Genomic DNA, 25,000 nt, shown 5'->3' with positions numbered 1-25,000 from the left:
GTTCAATGGAGAGGACTGACCATGACATTAGTGTATAGACAGCACCATCTGGTGGTGATCATTGGTAGTTCATGCTGCAGTCGGTAGTGCAGAGAGAGGCGATAAATCAGAGGGAGATTCTTCTCATTTTTAAGTGAGTCGTTCCCAGTCCACGGTGCTGATACGCAGGATATCCCATGATCCTCCTGTCATATTTGTTGCCATGGGAATGACCCCAGGCTGAGGTGGAGAAACAATAAAGAGCACAGACCCCTCAGCCAGTCAAGTGCAGACTGGGCCTCCTCTGACAGAATAGCAAAATGAGGAACTGATAGCTAGAGACTTGTCTAAGATGTAATGAGAGGCAAGAGATGTTCAAGAACCAAGAGGCAGGCTTGCTCAATATTGTGTTCTTTATCAATGCTACTTTAGAAATTGACGACAACAATGTTAACTATTTAGACACATAATGTTAACTATTTAGACACTACTCTAACTTGGCATGACTTGAAATGACTTGACTTGAAACTTCTCCACGACAATTGAGAGCATTTTGGCCAGCACACAAGATGATCATGTCTATATTCTCAGGATTCACCCTAACCGGTAGACTAAGTGGCTTGTGTGTGTATGTGTGTGTGTGTGCGCTGGTGTGTTGCGCATGGCAGGCGTCAGGAGCTGCGTGACCTGCGTCTCCTGCAGAAGGAGGAGCACCGCGCCCAGGCGCAGCTCAACGGCAAGCTAGAGGTGCAGAGGGAGCAGACGCAGAGACGCTTCGACCAGGAGATGAACGTGAGTCCCTTAACACACACACACACCACAGACCCAACACAGGCACGACACACACATGACACAGATCACACACACGCGACAGATCAGACACAGACACGACACGCACATGACACACACCATTCACTCATCCCTCTCTCTTTTCTTTTCCTGTTTCATTCTCACTCTGTCCCTCTCTCACTCTTGCAGTACACTCCGGGTGTCATGATCCCTTCCCCCTATCAGTGGCATGGAGCTTTTCTCTCTTTCTCTCTCTCTTTTTCTTAGTCTTTGTCTCCCTCTTTCTTTCTCTCGCTCCTTTTTTGGTCTTCTGTTAGCTTTCACTCTTCATTTCAATCTCCTTTAATGTTGCACATGTCGTCTCCAGCAAACGCTTTATAACTTTCATTGACACTGATCAAAACACTTCTGGAGTTCTGTTTCACTGTCAGCTTTTATGTCACAGTCGGTCCATCACATTAGCGCCGGCGACTGCCAGTAAACTCACTTCTGCCAAACTCCCGCTGACACTTTAAGGTGTGCGGTGGCATTTCCCAGACGAAGAGGTTTTTATATCGTCTCTGTCAGGGATGTTGACGTGTACAGCATGAGCGAACGCAGAGGAGAGCTTTTCTTAGACCGTGTTTTCAGTGCCGAGCTGATAGTCCTATTGGCCGGGAGGAGGCGATTCTCGAGAAGGGAACAGGCTATAAAGGCTATAAATGCTGACGGGTTGCAAAGCTGGCTGAGTGATTATCACTGAGGACAGAGAGCATCTATCTACAAGTACATACTGTAAAGTACACACGTGTGTCAGTGCCTGTGGACAGAGGGGGCAAAACTGTGAAGAGAATCGACCTCGTTCCCTGACACTTTGAGTTTTAAAGCTCACAGAAACAGACACACAGACACACAGACACACACAGACACACACAGACACACACAGACACACACAGACACACACAGACACACACAGACACACACAGACACACACAGACACACACAGACACACACAGACACACACAGACACACACAGAGACACACAGAGACACACAGAGACACTCAAGCACAGACACATTTGTCTTGTCCCCGCAGGCGAAGAAGAAGTACTACGACACAGAGCTGGAGAACCTGGAGAAGCACCAGAAGCAGACCATTGAGAAGATGGAGGCCGACCACGCCATCCGCCTCCGCGACGAGACCAAGCGCATGCGCTCCGAGCAGGAGCGCGCCCTCCACAAGTTCCAGGACCAGATGAAGCAGAGGAAGAAGGAGGTGAGAGGAGGAGGAGGAGGAGGAGGAGTAGGAAGCTACTTTCTAAGAGCTTTCTTGCAGTTCTTGTGTAGTTAGCTCATATCCTCTGAGTTATTGAACACTATTCAAACAGTGGATTTAAGTATCTCATGTCTCAGAAATAAATAAAAGGATAAATTACACTTAAATAAACTAAACTTGCTCTTTAGGCAAAAATATCTACCCGTCATATCATACAATCCATGGATTTTAGAGTAGTAGGAGGTGGAATCTGATGGTACATGTACTGTAGATGATAGGCGGGGGAAAGTAAGATGTGGATCAGGAGATTATCTAGGTTACACAAATAGGATCTGACTGTAGAATGGGTCCAGTGGATCCAAGCCAGAACTGCGTCGGGTTTGCTTTGGAGTTAAGAACACTGTTGCTGAGTAATGAGATCTGTTGTGGAGAAAGGACAAGAGATGGAGCTTTTCAGATGGAGTTTTATTGGCTCATAGCGTGAGCTAATCTTTAGCCCTGGAGATATAAAAACATGCTTGCTTGATCGAACAGATGAGTGGGCAAAACTATCTGAGAGAATTGCCATGGGATTCAAATGTGTTTCCAATTTAACATCTACATACTTGGAATGATTGGAGCACTTTGGGAAAAAAAGGTCTTACAACAGATCACAACTGTTCTGAAAGTCTGTATTTGTGAGTATACTGAGGTGTTAGCTGTAATATGCATGCCTTTTGTCTGACAGGTCAAATCTGAAGTTGAGAAAATGCCCAGGAACCAACGGAAAGAGAGCCTGAAACAGCGGATGAGCATGTACTATCAGACCAAAGAAACAGAGGTACGGTGACACAACTGCCATAACCTTCAGAGCTCATATCTGTACTGTGTCTTACCTCTACTGCTGGGCCTTCTACTTCCAAACGGTGTGCCATCATCATGCCTTGCTTTGTGAATGACTCTGCTGTAGGAAGAGAAGTTCCTAGCTGCCCAGAAGACCGAGCTGGACACGACGCTGACCAGGATCATCACTGAGAACAAGAAGGAGATCGCAGACACGGAGCGCGAGTGCCTGCAGAAGAAACAGCACCTGGTGCGAGGTGAGGACCACACTGGACTTTACAGCACTCATACTCATGCCACACTACAGTCTTGGTTTCCTCTTCTTTTTTTTTACCTGTGGGGGCAGTAGCATAACGGTTGAGTCGCAACTATTGTTTGTTGGATTAAAAGTCATTTTAATTGAATCATTAATTTCAGTATAAATAAGGATAGAAGATATATAATGCCTATAATGCCTTTTTTTCTGAGTCACTGAAGTCCATAGGAGGGGAAGTGAATTGGCCTGTACACGGAGATAAATAATGTGTCCCCTCTCCTTCACCCAGAGCGCGAGGCTACCATCTGGGACCTGGAGGAGAAGAACCTGCATGAGAAGCACCAGCTGCTGAAGCAGCAGCTCAAAGACCAGTACTTCCTGCAGCGACACCAGCTCCTCAAGAAGCATGAGAAGGTACAGACCTCTCTCTTCTAAACATATGCTCTAACTCCAGACATATACTATGCTGAACTGATCTTTTCTGTATATATCTGGAGTTAGAGCGCGACTGATAAATTGGTGTGGTGACATCATCGGACGATTTTAGCTATTTGCTGATCTGTCTGTATCAAGGGGGTTAAGCAACATTTTGGATTTTGGTCAATTTGTCCTCACTTTTAGACACAACTTCCTCCTTTTCAGAGTCTGGTTGGTGGTCATCCTATTTGTGTTCCTTTTATAGCACATGTAGCCTCGACTTCCCCTTTTAAACACAATTTATGAGTTTCAACAGCTCTGTTCAGTATAGTTATGCACAGAACCGCTCGCATTAAACACAAAAAAATAGGCATCAAGGTTCAAGCCGTATCTGTGTCGGAACAGAGCAGTGTGTTCGAGCTGCTAGTCATATGAGAATATGGACATGATCTTACATTTGCTATTTTCCTTTCCTTTCCATCACACAAAGTTACACCATGGACATTATTTAACGCTGTGAATGGTAAAAAAACATCATACAGCATAAAGTACATAACATGTATTGTGACATTGGTGTTTATCACAGATAAAAAAGACCTGACACTATTAAAGGTTGGGTACGGAATTGGCAAAACGGACGGCAGAGTTTGAACATATACAACCTCAAGTCCCGCCCTCCATGCACGAGCGACAATTCAAATGCGCAGCGCGAGAGCGAGCCAGGCTAAATGAAATGCCATCCTGGCGTCTACAGCACTATGAGCTCTAGTCTCCATACAATCACTCACATCAACTTCCCCAATTACATTCTTTAGGCTATTCACCTCCAAAGGGTTGTAGTACATATGGTTCAGTAGCCATAGGTGTGTATATTTGAACAGAATCTGGTTTGTTCTTACCAGGGCGATTATCTCCTGAAATATCCGAGTTTAGTGCTGCCCCGTTGGTTCGCCTATTCCACCGTAGCTCCAAGCTGTTAAGTTTCGATTTCATGTTTACAGCACTCTTCGTGTCATGGTAAAATGTAATTTTTGCTACATAGCTTATTTATTGCGTGGGTGATTGAGTTTCCGTAGGTATCCGCTGCCTTAGTTAGTTTGTATAATGAAGTGACACAACAAGAGGGGAACATGGACGTGCAGCAGGCAGCAGCAGGCAGTTGGTTTCGTTTCAGCACTGACTCGCGGTCACCAGCTTTCGAAAGGGTCGCGCGCGGTGGGGAGGGGGAGTAGGAAGAGGAGTAAGACGTTAGATTGACGATCGAGCTGTGAAATGATGGTATGGGGTGAGGAATTCTATTGGCTGGAGTTTTTCGAGCCCTGCCCGTTCCGCAGATGATTGACGTGTTTAATTTCCATTTCAGTGCTTCCAACTTAGTGGCTATAAGTGGGTTAGGAATAGGATTTCAAGTGATTTAGCAAAAATGGCCAAAAAAGCTCATTCCATACCCTACCTTTAATAATAACTATTTCATAATTTGGCCTTTCATTAGGATACCAGATATTTAAACACAATGTCCCATCTTGATCAGAAGTTTTCAATGTTAATATTAGAGTACGTTTTCATATTGTGTTGAATGAATATCGAGCAATTTATCATTTTTGAAATCCTCAAATACTGAAATCGGTATTGGTCTTTAAAAACCCATATCAGTCAGGCTCCAGTTATACATCTAAAGGAAGCCCATACATGGCCTGATCCAAATCAGATTTGGTCACGGAGTTCACAGATCATTAGAGGGATACTGAGATGCGGTGCATTTTCACATCAGGAAAAGTACGGAATTATGAATTACTCTTTCCAGACCTGGAGAAATATGGAAACAATCCCAACAAAGATACACATTTGTCTAACAAAAAGGTCTGAAGGACAGAAATGAAAAAAATATGTTACTTTAGAAAGGGAAAAAAATCTGGAAAAGGTCTGGGATTTTTATTTGGGGGGAAAAGGGGAAAGCACCCTGCCAGGGGAACCCCAGGATTCCCAGTTACCGGGAATAATAACTTGTATAAAACCTACTGTAGTCATAGGTTTTTAAATGAAATGATTTGTGATGACTCTCAGAATGTATACTTACAGTAAGCATATGACCCAGCTAAACACAGGGCTGAAAGATCTCAGACACTGTTGGCCAGGTTGTTTGAAGACTTGAGTACCGGTAGTTAAGAAACTAGATAATATATCAGATTCATATACAGTATAAGAATCAACAACAAAATAATGTCTGATACTATTTCTTGCATGTTAGAATACCTTTCCTTGTAACCAACCTGACACTTGTCTATGGAGTTGGTGCTGACATAGTGTGTGTGTGTGTGTGTGTGTGTGTGTGTGTGTGTGTGTGTGTGTGTGTGTGTGTGTGTGTGTGTGTGTGTGTGTGTGTGTGTGTGTGTGTGTGTGTGTGTGTGTGTGTGTGTGTGTGTGTGTGTGTGTGTGTGTGTGTGTGTGTGTGTGTGTACAGGAGCAGGAGCAGATGCAGTGCTATAACCAGCGGATGATGGAGCTGCTGAGGGGGCGGCAGCAGCAGGAGAAGGCGCGGCTGCCCAAGATCCAGCGCAGCGAGGGCAAGACCCGCATGGCCATGTTCAAGAAGAGCCTGCGCATCAACTCCACCGGCAGCTCCTCGGAGGACCGCGAGAAGATCAAACAGGTAACACACACACACACACACACACACACGCACGCACACACACGCACACACACACACACACACACTGCATAAATACATCACACAAACACACACACTGCATAAATACATCAATTACATACACTCATACACACACACACACACACACACACACACACTGCATGAATACATCAATTACATACACTCATGCACTCAGACACACAAACAAACACACGGACAAGACACTTAGGCACACAGGCATGACCATCTTTAACAGTAGCAGCTATGTGTGGCATTTTACATGTAAACTCAATTGTGATCATACAACACATCAATACAACAATATTTTAAACATTCTGAACTTTTCTAGTCATTCTCCGTACATCTCTGTCTTGTCCATCTCACACTTTCTTTTTCATCATCTCTGTCCGTTTCGTTGTCTTCCTCTCCAGCGTTAATGTGTGTGTATTCATGTATTCATATGTGTGTGTGTGTGTGTGTGTGTGTAGTTTGGCCGGCAGGAGGAGAAGCGTCAGAAGGCCGAGCGGCTCCACCAGCAGCACAAGCACGAGAACCAGATGAGGGAGATGCTGGGCCAGTGTGAGAGCAACGTCAGGGAGCTGCAGCAGCTACAGGTCGGCACACACACACACACACACACACACACACACACACACGACACACACACGACACACATGGCATGCACGTACCCACGTGTGACACAGACCTGACACAAGCATACACACACACACACACACAACACAGACCCGACACACACATGACACACACACAGACACACACAACAAAGACCCGACACAGACATGACACACACACACTCACATGACACACACACACACGACACAGACCCGAAACACACATGACACACACGAGACACACACGAGACACACACACACACGACAAAGACCCGATACAGACATGACACACACACCCACATGACACACACACACACAAACACACAAACACACCGGGGTCAGCTATTATTTCACTTAATTTTTGTGTTGATCTGTATGTCCATTTGTCTTGATTGTTCACATGTCTGTCTGGTAGAATGAGAAGTGCCACCTGCTGATTGAGAACGAGTCTCAGAGGCTGAAGTCTCTGGACGAGCAGCACAACAACCAGCTCAAGGAGTGGAGGGAGCAGCTCAAACCCAGGAAGAAGGTACTGCATGGGGGACATGTGGGGGTACCGCATGGGGGACATGTGGGGGCAGCTGGCCTTCATACTGCACATTCTACACATTCACTTGTTCTCCATGTTGTCCATGTTCCATGCTGTACAGACATGACTAGCCTTGTTTTGTGGTATGGGGTGATTACAAAAGCTATGGCTTATGACTCAAGCTGATTTGAGTTGTTTTGTTTATGTTAATAGTCCAAGAGGATACAGCCAAGTGTATAATTTATAATCAGTGTATTTGTTTATGTTAATAGTCCAAGAGGATACAGGCAACAAGTGTATGATGTATAATAGTATATTAATATATATGAACTACTATTAACTATATATATATATATATAACGAGACAACATTTGTATCTGCTGTAGTTGAGCTTGTCACATACATGATCAAAAAATGTGAAATGGTGTAGACGTTGTTGCATACTGTGATTAGATATCAACTGAAAATTAGCCTAGCTAGTGGAACTGTGCAGCGGATTGCTCAATCAATAAGTCATTTGACCAGCTGCTGTGGATGCCAGTAATGCTGGGACATGATGAAGCAATGCTGACCACCAGTAAAAGCTTGGAGCCGTGTGACTCAGACTTCCCTCGTTTTTTTGTGCTTCCCTCAGAACCTGGAGGAGGAGCTCAACCAGAAGAAGCGTGAGCAGGAGATCTTCTTCAAGATGAGCGAGGACGTGGAGTACACCAACCCCAGCTCGCCCAACAAGCTCACCAAGTTCCTCCCGTACTCTGAGTCCTCCACCACGTAAGGGACACACACACACACCTACGTGTGTGTGAGTGTCTGTGTGTGTGTGTGTGTGTGTGAGGACTCGAGACCCCAGCGGATACACCCCTTAGCTCAGCTGAGGTGTGTCCTCTTGCCTGTCGATCAAACGCTGCTCTTCCTTCCCCAATCTTTCTTCCCGTATCCATAGTAACTCTTTTTTTAAGTCCCCTCTGGACCAGCATCACCACAGACAAGGTTGCATTGCTAGTCCAGTTGGGTGTTGAGGTTGTTGTTTTTGTCTACTGAATACCTTTTTCCTCTTTTAAAGCAGTATTTATATTGGTAAACCTCATGAAGGTTTTTCTTTTTTGTTTTGTTTTAATTTATTGCTCCCCTTTTCCTCACAGCTTAGATTAAGTACACGCTGAAGTTGATATAGAGCACAGATACCATCTCTCTCTTCTTTCTCTCGCTCTCTCTCTTCTCTCTCTCTCTGGAGCTGAAGGTTGCTGAGGCCAGTAAGGCTGGTGCTGTGTGGTACGGTGTAAAGTAAACTCGCTATCTGAGTAATGGAACCCCACACACTATCCTGGCAATCCTCAGAACTGGCCTCCTGCTCCTGCAGCGGTACACAGGTCACAAAGCATAGTGGCTATTAGCCTTGTTTGCAGTTAGCCCATCTCCAATACCGATGGTCCCAGGGCAAGCAGGATCACTAGAGAGCCTCTACAGTTTTTCTCGGCCCCATCACGACAAAGATGGGGGCTCGTCTAGTCTAGTGCCTCCAATAGTTGTTTACAGAAAAAAAATGGAGGACCTCCAGCTATTTGTACCTCTAAATTGTTGCTCACATCATAGTACAGCGTAGTAGAGGGGTCATTCTGAACCAGCTCTCTCGTTGAGTGAGTGTACTGCAGATAGGGGCACAGGTGTGTGTGTGTTCAGAGAGGTTGATTGAGACAGCATATCCTTCATTCCTCTCTCTGACCAAACAGTCATGGCTTTACAGTTCTGTCCCTGCAACTTCCTTAACAACATTACATGTGTGGGTTTAACATTTTTCTTTTTCTTTTTTTTTCATGAACATGGCAACCAAAGTCAGAGAGATATGCAATTGTCAAATTACAAGAGATTAGAGTTGATCTAAATTCATTACACAAAGAGTAAACATTCCTGTGACTGCATCACCAGTGTCTTAGCTATGAAGTGCCTTAGTCTTAGCAATATATTGCTCAAAATGCAGCAATATTGTGCAAGGGTATTTTCTCCTGCCAAATATTTTAATATATAAGAACTTTGTTTTTAATTTTGCGGAGCTGGAGTTTGAAAGTCGTTTCACTTCCTCACTTTACAAATTATTATTTTATCCAGTTTCAGCACTGTAAGTATTTTATATTACTTTAGACCCAGAAACTGATTTGATTTAGTTCTACAGATTTGTTTTACACTTTTATTTGTGGGATCATTCAGCCAAGTAGACTGGAATTAGTTTCTGTCCGAAGTCTGTCTTTTTTTTTGGTTGAAATAGGCAGTCCAGCAGCTTACAAGTAAAGTACAAGTACATTGAGATTTTATTTTATTGAGACGTTTATTTCATTTTTATTATTATGAAAGCTTATTTCACCATCTTCCCATGTGTATGTAGGGTGTGAGCAAAGATGACATACTAATAATTGTCCTTTTTCCTCGCTAAAATGTGAATAAATGTGTGCCTGGGTGTTGGCAATACTGTACTAAACTAGAACACACTGGATGGGGGTAGGACACCATGGGTGCTGCCCTTGCCTGTGAAAACCAAAGCAAAAATACTGTCATCATCTTGAAGGAGTTTTTTTTTTTTAAATATATAATATACCATTCAATTGTTTGTTATATTAATCAGAATTGTATTTACTATGGATTTAATATTGATAATTTGTTGATGCTATATGCACTCTCTACTAACCGAAGTGCAATAAGTTGTCTCCTGTTAAGTTTCCTGAGCTTTATTCTAAAGTGTATACAAAAAAAATTCAATTGAGTGGCGACACCCTAGCAGTTTATTTTTATTTATCCAAATAAGTAAGTGAGCTCCAGGGCTGGATCAGAAACTGGTCTTTTTGAGCTCTCAGTACTTGCAATAATTTAACCTTTTGACATCTTGGAAGTTGTTCTGTTGTCATATGCCATGAAGGCACATTTGCATACTTTTGTCTCCAACACGTTGTGTGGATGTATTTGTTGAGGGTGAGAGAATATAATATGTGTCATTGTATGTATATTTCTAATGAATGAAACCACTGTCTTGAAAGTTTAATAAATGCAAATTTTCTATAACTTGTCTCCAGCCAACTTGCAGGACTCACTCACTCAGTGCCTCAGTCACATTATTAAACACAAACAAGCAGAATGCCTTTGGACAAATGGAAATGTTTATTTATGCTTTATAGTAGCAATAAAAAGGGAAAATAATTGAAATGTAACAGTGGCAGTACAAGTAAAGCTGTAAAAGTTACAGTACTCAGATTGGATTGTACAGGGGGAATGTAAACACAAGGAACACCCAATGCATTACTTTGGAACAGTTTAAAAATATATCAATTACGGTCTGTTTTTTAACTCGCTGACATACAAATACACTCAACTTACTCTTACCTTTTCCACAATCCCCTCGGACCACCATCAGGAATCCATATGTGACACATCCATCACTGAAACATTCATTTTTGTATGCAAAAATGCAATACCCATAACCCTGAATTAGATTGCTAATGAACATTGATGAGGTGTTCGTCTGTTTACAAAAAAACAAAAAGCAAGAAATGCCTCCAGAGGAAAGTTTGCTTGAACATGCTTAAAGCAACACAATGTAGCTATTTCACCTTACAATAATGGCTTCAAACTCATTTTGATGATATGCAGACTTTTAATAGGCCGAACTGTGTGTCTGTCAATGCCGATGTGTATCCGGAACACCTGGTACTGAACTATGTAGCTTTGCTTTTCCAACCAGGAACAAGACCCTTTTTGTCCGTTTGTGATATAGTGGGCACACCCTTAGCGCTGAATGGGTACCCAGTACATTGTCAAGTGACAAAAAGGGGAATTCCTACATTGTGTTACTTTAATGCCATCTGTGGAGGAGCAGTGGGTGCAGTCAAAATGTAGTGTGGGATAACGTCAAAGCAACCAGGAGCGCAGGTGATTACAAATAATGGCAACACTTTACTTGAACCATCAAGCAAGACATCCAGTTGTATACAAACGTTTGGGCACCCCAGTGTGAAGTCTTTATTTTGCTTGATGTTTTAAAGTGAAAAAGGAGTCAAGGGTTTTTCACAGGCCCTGTAACTGTTAATTCTTAACTTTTCTTAAGGCCATAACCGACTTCACTTTAGAGATCGACAAATATGTCATTTCCACAGGGGTATCCAAACTTTTTCAAACCGCTGTAACCATGCCAGAAAGATGTACTGGAAGGTGGCGTACTCTGCAATAAGAAGTCATAAAAGTCAGTGGCCCGTGTCGTGAATTTTACTGGTATCTCTCATGACAGCTTTCAAAATATTTGATACTATGACAACTTATTGGTGAGTAATAATCTTGGTGTATAACGTTTTCACATCTCTTGGACCTATTGAGATGGGTGCTGAAGCAAGTTCCACATCTGAATGTGAAATGTGAATTTTGGTGGGACCCTATACTAGAGACACACTAAATGTATCATCCCAATCTTCCATTTAGAGGACTATTAATTGTAATATGACACTGTCATAGCATTGAATATTAGCTGTCATAGTTAGCCATATCCTCTCATTAGCTGTCATATCAACATGTTTATGGCACGGTTACAGTATATCAGCCTAGTGATAGAGGGTCTTCGTAAAATGTTACCAAAACATCTATAGCAAAGATGGGAAAGCTCCCAGCTTTGTCAGGTACTCTCAAAGAACCAACCATTCCTTAATTCTCTCATTTATCTCCTCAGGTACAAAAACAAGAAAACTTACAAAAACATAGCTAAATAAAATATTATGTCAGTTGACAACATTTTTTAAAAAATGCTTTAACTACAGTTAAAATTAACAAAATATAACTGTGATACCAAATATTTACTTGAAACCAGTCAAGCTCACACAGTCATGTTTGTAAAACATCTTAAAAACCTTTTGGTAAGGTTGACAAGCAATGCTAGGCAACACCAAGAAAACAATTTCCGATGTTTCACTCTATTATTTTACAATAAATGCTTTAACTGTAGCATTTTCTAGTTCACCGAAAATGTTCAAGACAACTGAAAACACTTGTAGGGTTATTGTTTCTCTTCTTCGACTGTAAACGTTGCATGGTCATGTACTGTACCTTACTGGAACACCATCATTACGGATTCAATTGTCTACACGGTTCTTCATTCTCACTGTACGCCACTGTGCAGAATATGAAAAGTGCACATCAATCATTGCAATAACCCAATGCATTTAAAAAAAATAAACAAACAAACAAAAAAAACACACAGACAGAAACCAAACTGGTATTCACATAATGTTGATTAGAAAACCCCCAACCACTAAACAAGCCTCCCCTCCCTAAACAAACAAACAAATAAACAAAAAACAAAACATCACATCGATACTATACTTTAAAGCACTTGACACTGAGTTGATTCAGCTGTCCGTAGCACCTGAAAAGTCTTGGTAAGTGTCTTCCTTTTGACCTTTTTTCTCTTTAGTGTGTTAACAAAAGGGCATTATGGTTTATCTGTATATCTTTGCTGCAGCTGATAGCACTGTAAGGCTTTTCTAATTTCCTAAACTACTGCATTGTTTTGACCTCCGTAAACATATTCTAGAGAAACTAAATCGATTGCATATATAAAAGCGACACTTTGCATATTTCGCTGAGGCACAATGTCAAGGGAAGTCGGCCAGATATATTGCTAAGTCTATTAGAGTTTTGTGATACACATCAAAAATATTATAGGCTTGATTAACATATGGCACAAATGGTGATGAGTACAAATACACAAATGTTTTTCCTCTTGTTCGGACATCTCACTCTGCCCGCTAAAAAAACAATAAACTCAAACTAAATTTGAAAGATGGAATGTTTAAAACAGGCTCCGATTTAAAAAGGTACCTATAAATAAAAAAAAGCTAATTAAATATATTGAGTATTAATACTTTTTTTTTTTGTTTGTTTGCTTGTTTAGAAACGGCTGAGATAAATCCAGCGCTTAATGTTTCTTGGTTAGATAATTGGAGGGTATCCAGCTCTCCGTCACGGTCACGATGTTTTTACAGAACCACCAGCCGCTGTTGTCGCGCTCCATCACCTCGAAGACGGTCCCCTCGCGGAAGCTGGGCGTCTGGTCGTCGCCGTCGAAGTCGGCCACGGCCAGGAAGAGCTCCTCCTTCTCCTTGGACGGGTCCTTGATGAGCGGCGGGAGCTTGTCCCGCGGCGGGCCCGGCTTCTCGCTCTTCACCTGCGGTTTGGGCGGGATGGGCATTCGGGCCTTTGGCTCCTCCTTCTCCTTGTCTTTGATAGGAGGCGCCTTGGGTTTGGGAGGAGGTGGCCGGCTCTGGGGAGGAGGTGCGGAGGGTTTCCTGTCGGGGGCGGGGGGTTTGCTCTCGGTCGGGCTGGCGGGCTCGTCGGTCTTCTTGGGCGGAGGGGGTCGGCGCGGCGCGGCCATGGGCCTCTGCGGAGGCTCTTTGGCGGCCGGCCTCGGGGGAACCGGGGCGTCGTGGCCGTTCTGCTGCTTCGGAGGACACCGGGGCTCGTCGACGGATCTGGCGTTGTTCAAAACGACGCTGACGCTGACGCTGGGCGACGAGGGCTCGTTGTGCGCGGCCGCGTCGGAATTGGCCGCGCCGGGAGGCTCGGCGGGTTTGGACGGCCGCAGCTTGCTCCGCAAGTTGGTGATGTCCAGCTTGTTCTCCGCCGCCACCTCGGGCTTGGCCGCCGGGACGGGCTTGGGCCGGATCATGGGCTTGGGCTTGAGGAAGGGCGCCGGCGGGGCGGCTTCCGGCTTCTCCTCGGCCGGCTCCGGCTTGGGCTTGGGCGGCTGCTTGGGCACGGGCTTCAGGTTGAACTTCTTGACCTCCTTGGCGGACACCTTGTGGCCGCACTCCAGGCCCATCTCGTTGCGGAGGTGCAGCGCCTTGCTCTTGTCCTCGCCGCCCCGCTTGGGCTCGGGCGGCTTGTCCGGCTTGAAGGGAGCCGTCTTGGGCGCCACCAGGGGCACGATGACTGCCGGGGCGGGCGGCTTCGGCGGCAGGGGCTTGGACAGGTCGGGGACGCGGGGCTTCTCCGCCACCACTTCGCTGTCCATGCTCTTGTTGATGGACTCCCGGCGGGGGGGCAGCGCCGGCTTTTCCTCCGCGGGGGGAGAGGCCGGCGCCGGGGGGAGCGGGCCCGAGAACGCCGGACTCTTGCCGGCGCCCGACTTCCAATCCCGCAGCTTGGGCCGAGCGGCGAAGTCGACGGTGACCGAGGGCGGTTCCTCCGGCAAGGGCTTGGACCAGTTGTCGTCTGACGCGCCGTTGTTGGCAGCCCCGCCGTCCTCCAGCTTCATCTGTGCCATCTCATTGGGCAGAGGGGCCAGGAAGTTGGGCCGGGAGGCGCTGCTGGTCTTCTTGTACTTGTCTATGAAGGTCATGGGGGCCCAGCCTTCCTTCTCGTCAATCTGGATGTACCACCAGCCACTGGAGTTCTTCTCAATCACCTGAGGGAAGAATAATCACAAGATGAACTTATCAAATCATAATAGGATATGTATTAAAAAATAATCCGCTTTGATTACGAGAACAGAACTGACCAGGGCAAACAAGTCCAAACAAACCAAAAAGCTTATATAGCCTAATATCAAAAAATAATCTGCAGACATATTAAAAATGCTTTAATTACTTCCAGGCAATTATTTTCCCTCTTCTTCCTGTATAATATAAAATTAATTTAAAATCTAATTAAAACATCTATACCTCAATATATCCTAATAAAGTCTGAACCTTTCAAAAACAAGCTTAAGATTTTTTCCCCCTCACCTCGACTTTGATGCCTGCCGAGAAGCTGATGCCATCTGGGATTGTGGTCTGGAAGTCTGCAATGGTGTAATACTCCTCCTCCACCTGAGGGGGCACTGGTGGCTTGGGTAGGTTCTGCCCTCGAGGCTGCAGAGACAGGGACAGAGAATATCCACCATAAGCAAGTAATACTTAAACTCTACCATTATCCAATGGCAGTACACATTTCAGGTTTAGATATCTGATATTGCTTATGAAAAGCTTGTATTTGAAGAATAGTTGCTTACGATGGTGAGATCACGACGCGGTGGTGGTCTCTGTCTCTGTCCAGCTTCTGGAACAAAGGAACATTTGGGAAATATTACCACTGCAGATCGTCAAACGTTTTATGCACTTGATCATAAAAAAACTCAAGATTTTAGACAGCTGTTGGTGAATTTTAGAGAGTTTCTCAGAACTCCGGTGGGGTTCCGTGGCATGCATGAGGTTCCACGCTTACTGTGCTTGTTCTTCTCTGAGAACGGAGAGAAGCCTTGTTGGTTCTCCTTGTTCTGATCCTTCTGCTGCTTGGAGACGCCCTCCAGGTCGTTAGTGCTGGCGTGCCCTGCCACCCCGGCGGCCATCTTCTGGCTCAGGATGTCGGCCTTCTTCAGGTAGGAGGCGGGGGCCCAGCCCTCCTTCCCCTGGTACCTACACACACACACACACACACACACACACACACAACAGACACACTGTGAGGTCCTACTACTGGAGCTACTAGACTCACAACACAGCGCAAACAAAATTACCTCAAGTCAACAAACTGAGGCCAATAAAGTGGCATTCAGATGTTGATACCAACTCTGTGTATCCTGATATTAGAGAGCCTGAGGGTAATCACCAACCAGCTCATATGCACGGAATTGCTTGTATTTGTTGCCAATCTGGAACTGAACATAAGCAAGTGACTGTGTTTGCTAGCTATGAATCCACTAAAATAGCCATCCGCTTCAATCGTAGCATTGTTTGGCTGGACACGGGTAGGAGAAGTAAATGCCATGACACTGCCCTCAAATAAGAACACTTTCTGCTGTACATCACGGTACTGTTAAGGTACTTTGACATCGCATTTGAAAGGCATCATGTACTTTTTTTTGTTACATTCTGCTCTCATTTTTGTACTGTACCTGATCTTCCACCATCCCTCCAGATTCTTCTGGATGACCTCCACAATCATGCCTCTCTCCAGGTCAATCTCGTCCTGATCTCGGGCCGCGTACGGGTAGATCACAGAATACTTCTCCTCTGAGGAAGCCGAAGCATAAACAGAGCCTGATATCAGTTTTGATCTAACTCCTACTAGTGCCTTTGGAATGTGCCACATGCTTTGCAATATGCAGTGCTATGTCTGAGTATTCATAATGTAAAGTACAACTTTTTTCCCTATTGTAGAAGCTCAAATAATAATAAAAAAATAAAACAAAATAAACAATTCTACATGGTATCCACAAAGATGTGACAAATCATCATGCATGACAAATTATGAAAAACAATAGTTTGCCTGATTAACTCATTCCAAAGGGAAAAAAAATAGACTGTCAGAGGATAACTCGCAAACTGCTTCAGGTATTAATAGCGCACACTGAAAAACAATATTGGTCGCCTTTGTCTTTGATAGAAACTAGTGCATTCACATAAGACACAGCAGCACAAAAGTTTAATTACTCACACAACACTGCAAACATTTGAGACCGAAAGCAACTTACAAATGTGAACACACAGAGCAGAATAACCAATCCAAAGATGCAATATCTCGCATATCCTGAAAACTACCGCTGCTTTTCAGCTTTCTGCTTCATCGGTCACCTCAAGAGAACTTGAGTTACTGTTAGCCTACTATATCTCATCCACATCAATGCCAGGGGCCTTGCAAGCATCCTTTTCAACATGAAAGCTTCTTCTGGCCTAATCTTGATCTTAATCTCTGTACCATCCGGGCCAAAAAACCCTCCAAGACTGATAACAGGAGGTGATAATGAGCAGTTCTTGAATAGGGATGGGAAACGCTATCCTGGACAGATGTCTGTCTGCGCAGAGGACTTGGCAGGGCAGGTGTTTGTGACACAGCACAGCTGTTGCTGAAGCCTTGTGGTGTCTACAGATGCCTGGAGTCAGTTGTTCCAGATCACAGAGAACAGGCCTAACGGTGCGAGGGAGATACTGTTTGTGTTTTATACACATTAGTTTAAAACACAGAGGTTTTCTATGCCTAAAGTTATCAGACATTTCCGCCTTTCATTTTAGTCACTGTAGCTTTTTGAAAACGTACACTGCATGGGCACATTGCATGATAACTACAGGTCCATACATACAGTACATACTATACGCTGTGCTGTTGTGATAAAATCTCTAGATGTGTTTTTTCGTAATTAAAAAGTAATGCTGTGTGAACAGTGATGTACTATTGATATGGCTGTGCATTTGAATGCATGTTTGTTTGAGGCTTGCAGGCTGATTGCAACCACTGGACCTAAGAATGTAACCATGCTGTGATCTGTGATAGCCCAGCATGCATATAAGCCATGGGATCCAGGAGAACATCATTTGTACATACTGTTACATGTTTGTACACTTCCTGCTGGCAGTACTCTGTGATCATCACAGTCCCCTATAACCCTCCTGAATCATTCTGAATCAGCTCTCCTTCAGTTTCACTACAGCTGTTGTCTGTCTGAAGATACTGTGATGATAAACGTGTAATATGCAGTTTTTATAACCATAAACAGTACATAAAAGTACTGAATATTGTTTGTTAGCTTGTTAGCTCTAAATTAAACCAAACACATGCAAACAAAGACTCCTTACAATGCACATGACTACTGATAAACATCTCTTCACTGCTCCATAATAATAACACTGTGTCCTAGTCAAGTGCCCAGACAAGACAGTAACAGTACACACAGAGAAAGTAGACACTCATGCAGACACTTCACAATACTACAACTACGAGACAACACCAAACAGCTGACCAAGGTAACATCAACATTCTCAGGATGCAGAGATTATCTATGACTGATCAATTAGAGAAGATCCAGTTGTGTGATCTTTCATGAGCTGATTCTACACAGTCTGTAATGAATTAAGATGAAAATGAACACAAATACCACATGGAACAACTTATGTGTAGTTTTATGGAGTAACATACAGTATGAATCATACTTATTGACAACATGCCATGTTTATAAGGGAAATACCCAACCAACTGACCAACAGTCTACAGTTACAGTAAATCAATTCATTTCAGGACTTTTCATGCTCACATGTCGCTGGCATGCAACAAAAATGCCAATGCCTGATTCTCTGCATGCTCAATCATCGGAACGCTGAGCATGCACACAAGAGGCAGACACACACACACACACACACACACTTTTCAGACAGAGACACATGCACACTCACATACAGACACGACACGTGCACACACACACATACATGCATGCATGCATTGCACGCACATACGCAGATGCAAACACACATGCATGCACAACACACACAAACACACAAGGAAGAAAAAGAAAGGTGTGCTCTCGACCTTGCCCCCAGCCTGTGCTGAGCAGATCCCCTAACGTTCGCCGGCGGCCCACGTGCCTGGGCAGTGACCAGTACCTCCGGCGCACTGACAGCAGAGGACAGTGGCCGCAGCCAGGTCAGAGGTCAACAACACAGCACAGCAAATCAAATCTCTCCAGCACTTACAAGTATGTCACAGGAACAACAACTACTACATACAGTATACAGTAACAGCTATATATACATTATTTTTGTGTTGTTTTTAATATGACAACACCAATATATATGTGAATATTTATAATAAAAGGATGTAGTGCATCCGTATTTCTTGTCATTGTTTGCTTGAGGAACTTGTTTTCTTTTGTTTTTCTCAATGATAAAACCAGGTACTGTAGCAGCTAAGACTGTGATGTGAGGTGAGTGTGTGGTGGGAGAAAGGTCAAAGGTGAAAAGTGAAAGGCTACCTTCTTCTCCAGGCATAGAGAAATCATCAGGGTCATCCTGTGCCTCCAGACAGGTGGCCGGGACCCAACCTTGGGCATCCTCTGAGCTTACGAACCACCACCCTACACACACACACACACACACACACACACACACACACACACACACACACACACACACACACACACACACACACACACACACACACACACACATTAAATTAAGTCAGATATAACTGATGCAGACATATTTAGCCTAGTTATAACATTCTCTCTCACACCATATCTTCTTCTGTCTAGGAATGTGCCCATGAGCTGTGCAGACTACAATAACTTATTTCAATAGAACCAACCTATACTTCCTCTCATCTAAAAAATGTTGTTATTCATTGTTAGACTCATTCTTCCTTGTGTGTGTGTGTGTGTGTGTGTGTGTGTGTGTGTGTGTGTGTGTGTGTGTGTGTGTGTGTGTGTGTGTGTTCATTACCAGACTCATTCTTCTCAATGACCTCCACCACCTGGCCCACGTGCAGGCTGATCTCTGAGCTCTCCTGCTTCTCGTAGTCGGTGACGGCCACATACTGATCCAGAATCAGCCCGTCCGCTCCGCTGGAGTCTCCTCCTGAAGGGGCACAGGGATCACACAGGTACATCACAGACCTCTGACCAGACTGAGGAGTCCCTCTCCTCCCCACCTCCTCCTCCTCCTCCTCCTCCTCCTCCTCCTCTCCCCCATACCCCAAACAGCCAGTGAGTGAGAGGCAGGGCGAGAGCTGCGGTGATTAGAGCCCTGGCGAAATGCGTGAGTGAAAAAGAGAGAGACAGAGACAAAGAAGAGAAATAGAGAGAGAGACAGAAAAGGTACAGTAAACACCGAGAGAGAAAGAGAGACAGTAGTACAGGGAGAGAGAGACAGAAAGAGAGAAAGAAACATGTACATACACTGATAAAAGAATGAAAAAAGGAAGAAAGAGAGAGAGAGAGAGAGAGAGAGACAGAGAGAGAGAGAGAGAAAGAGAGAGACACTCGACTGCTCAGCAGTTGAGAGGGAAGACAGAAGAGATGGCAGAGTCATCCGCACTGCTTCTACAGAGACAGGGACACAAATAACGACTAGGCAACATGAAAACAACACCTAAGGAACATGAAAACAACTACTAGGCAACATGAGCTTTACGACAAGGGGAACATGAAAATAACAATGACGGATCAGTGGTTACAGACGCCCCCTGTCCAGAAGCCTAGGCCACACAACCTCCTCATCCTGTTATGCAGACTGTCTAAGGGAGCATGGTGGTCAGGGAGTGGATGGAGTGGCAGATAGCCAGTACCACACAGATGATTCAATGATTTTACAATGTCTCTGGTGAACAACAACAACACCACCACCACCAACACCAACAACAACAACAACACAACCCATGGGCTGTTCCAATGAGGTGCAGGGAGATTGTATGAGAACAAAAATCTCTTAGTCTATGAAGCCAGGGGTCTTTATTGAATCATGAAAATATGAACAGCATGGGCCAGGGAGGTGTGGTTGTTTTGTGTTATGCTATGCCACTCAATGGCAACAGCCTGGTTTCACACACATACACAGACACACTGAGAGAAAGACAGAGAGAGAGACAAATAGACACACACACACACACACACACACAAACAAACAAAAAGCTAATCAACGTTCTCACTTTACATACTGTATATAAAAAGTAAAATAAATACTAAATCACTAATAATTACTACTTGCTACTACTAATACTACCACTACTACTACTACTACTACTACCTATTTATTATTACTACCACTACTAATAATAATTACCTGCTTAGTTTCTAAGTTAACTTAGCTGATCTAGTATTACTGCTTATTACTAATAATTACCTGTATAATTACTATAACTACTTATTAGAACTATCAATTCACTAAAAGTACTGTACTAGTACTAAAAAGTACTAAAATGTTATTTCACACAAGTTTTTCTTAGCAAACCCCATGCCTGTCTATGCTGTACGCTGGTTGTTTGCCATTCTCCTTCAGAGCTACAACAAAAAAGCTCAGAGTTCGTATGACTCAGCTGGAGTTATTCTAGCAAACAGTTCCAGCGAGGGATGTGCCAAACCATCCCTGCCAAAGCAGCCCCAGTAAAATACGCCACGCATACACACACACACACACACACACACACACACACACACACACACACACACACACACGCACACACGCACACACACGCACACACACAGAGACAATGCTTCATGGTTCAAGGAGGCTAAGGGCCTTTCCCTGGGGGATTTCTCAGGTTAAATAAGCAATGAGCTGTGAAGCTGGACACAAGCAGCTAGCAAGCTTACTTTGCCGAGACTGGTGACATCAGTGAACAAGTTGATTTTTTTGTGGTCTTTCAAGATAGTTGGAGGGATGTCTGATTACCAAACCTCCACTACAGTAAATATATCCAAGACAAAAACACTTTTGTTTTTGTGAGTGAATCGTGAGCAATCACCAGATCATCTTGGTGAACTCTGTGATAGCTCAGGAACTATGAGAATCATTCTCTGCATCACAACCTGCTGCTGAAACCAAAGCATGCACCTCACACACGGTCTCACGGAGCCAGACGTCTATTACAGCACATGTCTGGAGACAACCAGGTAGGAATTGACTGTTTATATACTGTAGTCTGCATACAGATGGGATGGGAGCAATTTGAATGGGGTGTGCATATAAGCCGATCCAACACCTCATACAAGATGATTCCAATAGAAAACAGGCAATGATGACTTGTGCATTTGCCAAGTTATGGCCGGGTCTTAGGAGGAAAGTCGACCTCGGCTTTGGGAGCTCTCAGAGTCTCGGAATTTAACAATTGTTTGTCCTTCATGGTGTGTACTATTTGTTACGTCTGTCTCCGCAAGATCATACAGCAACCACCACCACCACCGCCGTCACCATTACCACCACCAAGAACCCCAACACCCCTTCCAGCCACAAACCCAAGGGGTCCTAAGTTAAATAAAGGGCAAAGTGATTTAATACAATGAGCAAATTCCTAAGCGCAAAGAGGGGTGTGTGTCTGCGCAATGCTGGGGTCTCCACATGCCAAATGGTGGCTTTGGTTCATGCCTGAGACGACTTTGCTCGTTGCCTGATGCTGGACTTTGCCCGTGGTTTAAATTAGGGCCCCAGGTCTCTCAACCTTGTACTAGCAGGCCTACAGTGATTTGGAAAGTCTTCCCCTCCATCTACCTGGAAATCACACATACGTACATACACACACACACACACACACACACACATACATACATACGCACACACATACAGATGCACAGGCACAGGCACACACACACACACACACACACACACAGCCAAACAGAAGTCCACTACTACCTCTCTTTATGAAAGAAGCTGCTCTCTCCACAATGCCTGATGAAGGGAAAAAATGACGAGAGCAAGTATGAGGAAGGCATTCGACAGAGGCAGGGGAGAGGTGGGCAAGGCTACATGAACAAGTCAAAAGATGCACGTCAATGCAAAATGGAAATATCTCAGAGGCTGAAAATACGCTATTCCGACTTCTGAAGTCTTACAGATTGTGGAGGCACCATAAAGACATATGAATTAGAGGAATTACAGCTAGGTGGCACTCTAACCATAGAGCATGTGGCAATTTTGAAATGATTTACATAATTCTGTATATGAGTACCATATGAAGGGCTTACTGCATATTAATATTTTCCAGTTGTACAGTGTCATATGAGCCATTATACTGTATATCTGAAACCACTAGTATGTACATAAAAAATGAAACTTTTCTTACCTGACTTCTTTTTTCCAACAGGCTCCCTGTAAAATATAAGTAGTATAGTGTAGTGTGTGTGTGTGTGGGAGGGAGGAATGAGAGAGCGAGAGACAGAGAGACAGATGAAAAAGGGAGAGAAAGACACAACGTTAGAAAAAAAAAGATCTTTTGTGATATTTTGATAGAGCACATAAAAACATCAGAAGAATACCCTGCAATATCCAAGGTGTCTGTGTGCCTGGAATTGCACGATGACTTTGTGCTTTTTTCCCCTTGGGTCTACAGTTAGAGGAGGCTGTACATCACAAAACACTGCAAACCATCCTCCCAGGCAAGTCTGATACCCAATCCATTCAATTCATAAATGTTTGAGTATCCACAGTCGGACAGGAAATATATCATACTAACTGCATACACATGTTCATATTGACTATGGTGTCAGCTGAATCCGGGTAATACGTCAACCCTATTGTTGTGATGATAGTTATTTTTTTCTTCTCAGTGAGAATTCGATTATTGTAATAATAATATGTGAGGATATGAAGAGATCTGATTGAATTGAACATAAATGCATCCGGATGGAAATGAGAAATGACTGAAAGAATCACATTCTGGAGTGAGAGGCACACACTTACATAGACACACTCCCTCAATCGTTCTGCCACACACACACTTAGTCACATAACCACACAAACTCTCTCTCTCTCTCTCTCTCTCTCTCACACACACACACGCACACACGCACACACACACACACACACACACACAGTCCAGGCCACACGGTCCAGGCCGGGTCTGTTTAATCCATTAGCTCAGTGATACTCCATCAGTTTCATGGGCTCTCTGTGATCCAAGGCCCAGCTGCCCAGGCCTCTGTGGCCAGGCCAGGCCAGACCCAACCGGGCCGAGGCCGAGAGAGCCGGTGAGTGAGATACCTGCACAAAAGTCTGTCTCTCTCCAGGATAACTCTCTCTTTCTCCCTCTATCTTTCTCTCTCCTTCTCTCTCTCTTTCACTCTCTCCAGTTCTCTATTCCATCCAACACCCCCAGTCAGTTTGTCCCACTTTCCCTCTCTGCCATACTGTATCTCCATGGCCTCTTCTCTCTCTTTATCTCATACTCCCTCTCCTTTCCTCTGTCGCTTCCTCCAGGCCACTATCTATCTACCGGCAGTCCACTTATCCACATATTCATATTTCTATGTATTCTGCAAATAAATAGGTGAACTTTGGTAACGCTAGTTGATCTTATCAAAAATAAATACAGACTTGCATTTAACATTTGTGCAACCTGTTTACATCCACTCCATAGGATAATATCAAGCACATATGCAGACATTAGTAAAAGCCGTGTAAGACGTGTAAAGACGTGTAAAATAACCACACTTGGTATTAGAACTGGGGCTCTGATACAAGAGGCTCAGCTCAGGTATCTGAAACGCTGCCTTGTCTTTAGATTGGACAGACGCATGAGAGCCAGGACTAGAACGGTGAATTGGGTCATGGATGCAAAGCTGAAGTGGAAACTCCAGTAATTATTGGTCTGCCAAAGCCAGAGTCGAGCACAGAACTTAGGTCCCATTTGAATAAGAGGATTCAGACGCCATACTTCAGAGAAAATAGGTCTATTTCAGTGTGCCCGGCGGAGAGGGCCATCCATGACTCAGTGTCTAACCCAGTCCACTGTTTATGACAGTAGAGGCCTGTCGCAGAGAAGCCTTCCTCACTGCTGCCTGCATCAGACGGGTGTCTGTGGAGCGGCTAATAAAGTTTATTGTTGTTATTGCCGCTGCTGCCTGCATGCCGGAGGAATTGTTGAGCCAGAATCTATGGTCTCCTATTTTAGAAGTTAACTGTTTAGAGTCTGCACATTTTATTCTGGTCAACACCACCCTGGGAAACAGGATCATCATTCCAGTGGACCTTTTTGACTTTTTGGACGTTCCCGTCTGACCTACAGACGACCTACAGGTTTGACCTCACTGATTGTTTTTTTCCTGGATGTCAGATTAATGGCCTCTGGAATGGTTCAAGTCACGTAGACCTAATCCAGTAACCGTGTTGCTTCTAACCGTGGATCTTTCATCTCAGACGACATGACAGAGAGCTGTGGTGGGAACAAACAACAGCCTGAGAGCTTTGGGT

General features: G+C 44.2%; 2 protein-coding genes across 4 annotated transcripts in view; one reads left to right on the top strand and one right to left on the bottom strand.

The window, feature by feature from the left end:
- stk10 (serine/threonine kinase 10) overlaps positions 1-10,386 on the top strand; it is a 41,252-nt gene extending 30,866 nt beyond the window's left edge. Inside the window, exons 11-19 of the mRNA XM_062536640.1 lie at positions 648-771; positions 1,843-2,022; positions 2,750-2,842; positions 2,972-3,101; positions 3,390-3,514; positions 5,979-6,167; positions 6,653-6,778; positions 7,212-7,325; positions 7,960-10,386. Coding sequence (XP_062392624.1) covers positions 648-771; positions 1,843-2,022; positions 2,750-2,842; positions 2,972-3,101; positions 3,390-3,514; positions 5,979-6,167; positions 6,653-6,778; positions 7,212-7,325; positions 7,960-8,100 — 1,222 coding nt within the window. The 3' untranslated portion in view covers positions 8,101-10,386. The remainder of the gene's footprint in view (positions 1-647; positions 772-1,842; positions 2,023-2,749; positions 2,843-2,971; positions 3,102-3,389; positions 3,515-5,978; positions 6,168-6,652; positions 6,779-7,211; positions 7,326-7,959) is intronic.
- Positions 10,387-10,449: 63 nt separating this feature from the next.
- sh3pxd2b (SH3 and PX domains 2B) overlaps positions 10,450-25,000 on the bottom strand; it is a 37,345-nt gene continuing 22,794 nt past the window's right edge. The window contains exons 6-15 of one of the 3 annotated variants that reach the window (XM_062536641.1): positions 22,875-22,900; positions 22,445-22,480; positions 19,541-19,675; positions 19,075-19,176; positions 18,633-18,716; positions 16,228-16,345; positions 15,558-15,748; positions 15,346-15,392; positions 15,080-15,205; positions 10,450-14,760 (exon numbers count right to left, since the gene is read on the bottom strand). In XM_062536641.1, the coding sequence (XP_062392625.1) occupies positions 13,273-14,760; positions 15,080-15,205; positions 15,346-15,392; positions 15,558-15,748; positions 16,228-16,345; positions 18,633-18,716; positions 19,075-19,176; positions 19,541-19,675; positions 22,445-22,480; positions 22,875-22,900 (2,353 nt within the window). In that variant the 3' untranslated portion in view covers positions 10,450-13,272. The remainder of the gene's footprint in view (positions 14,761-15,079; positions 15,206-15,345; positions 15,393-15,557; positions 15,749-16,227; positions 16,346-18,632; positions 18,717-19,074; positions 19,177-19,540; positions 19,676-22,444; positions 22,481-22,874; positions 22,901-25,000) is intronic. The other 2 variants (XM_062536642.1, XM_062536643.1) reach the window with 2 other exon arrangements.

This window comes from Sardina pilchardus, chromosome 5, assembly GCF_963854185.1.
Source record: "Sardina pilchardus chromosome 5, fSarPil1.1, whole genome shotgun sequence".
Classification (NCBI taxonomy): Eukaryota; Metazoa; Chordata; class Actinopteri; order Clupeiformes; family Clupeidae; genus Sardina; species Sardina pilchardus.
Note: the sequence above shows the minus strand (reverse complement) of the source record. Positions and strands in the feature narration are given on the sequence as shown.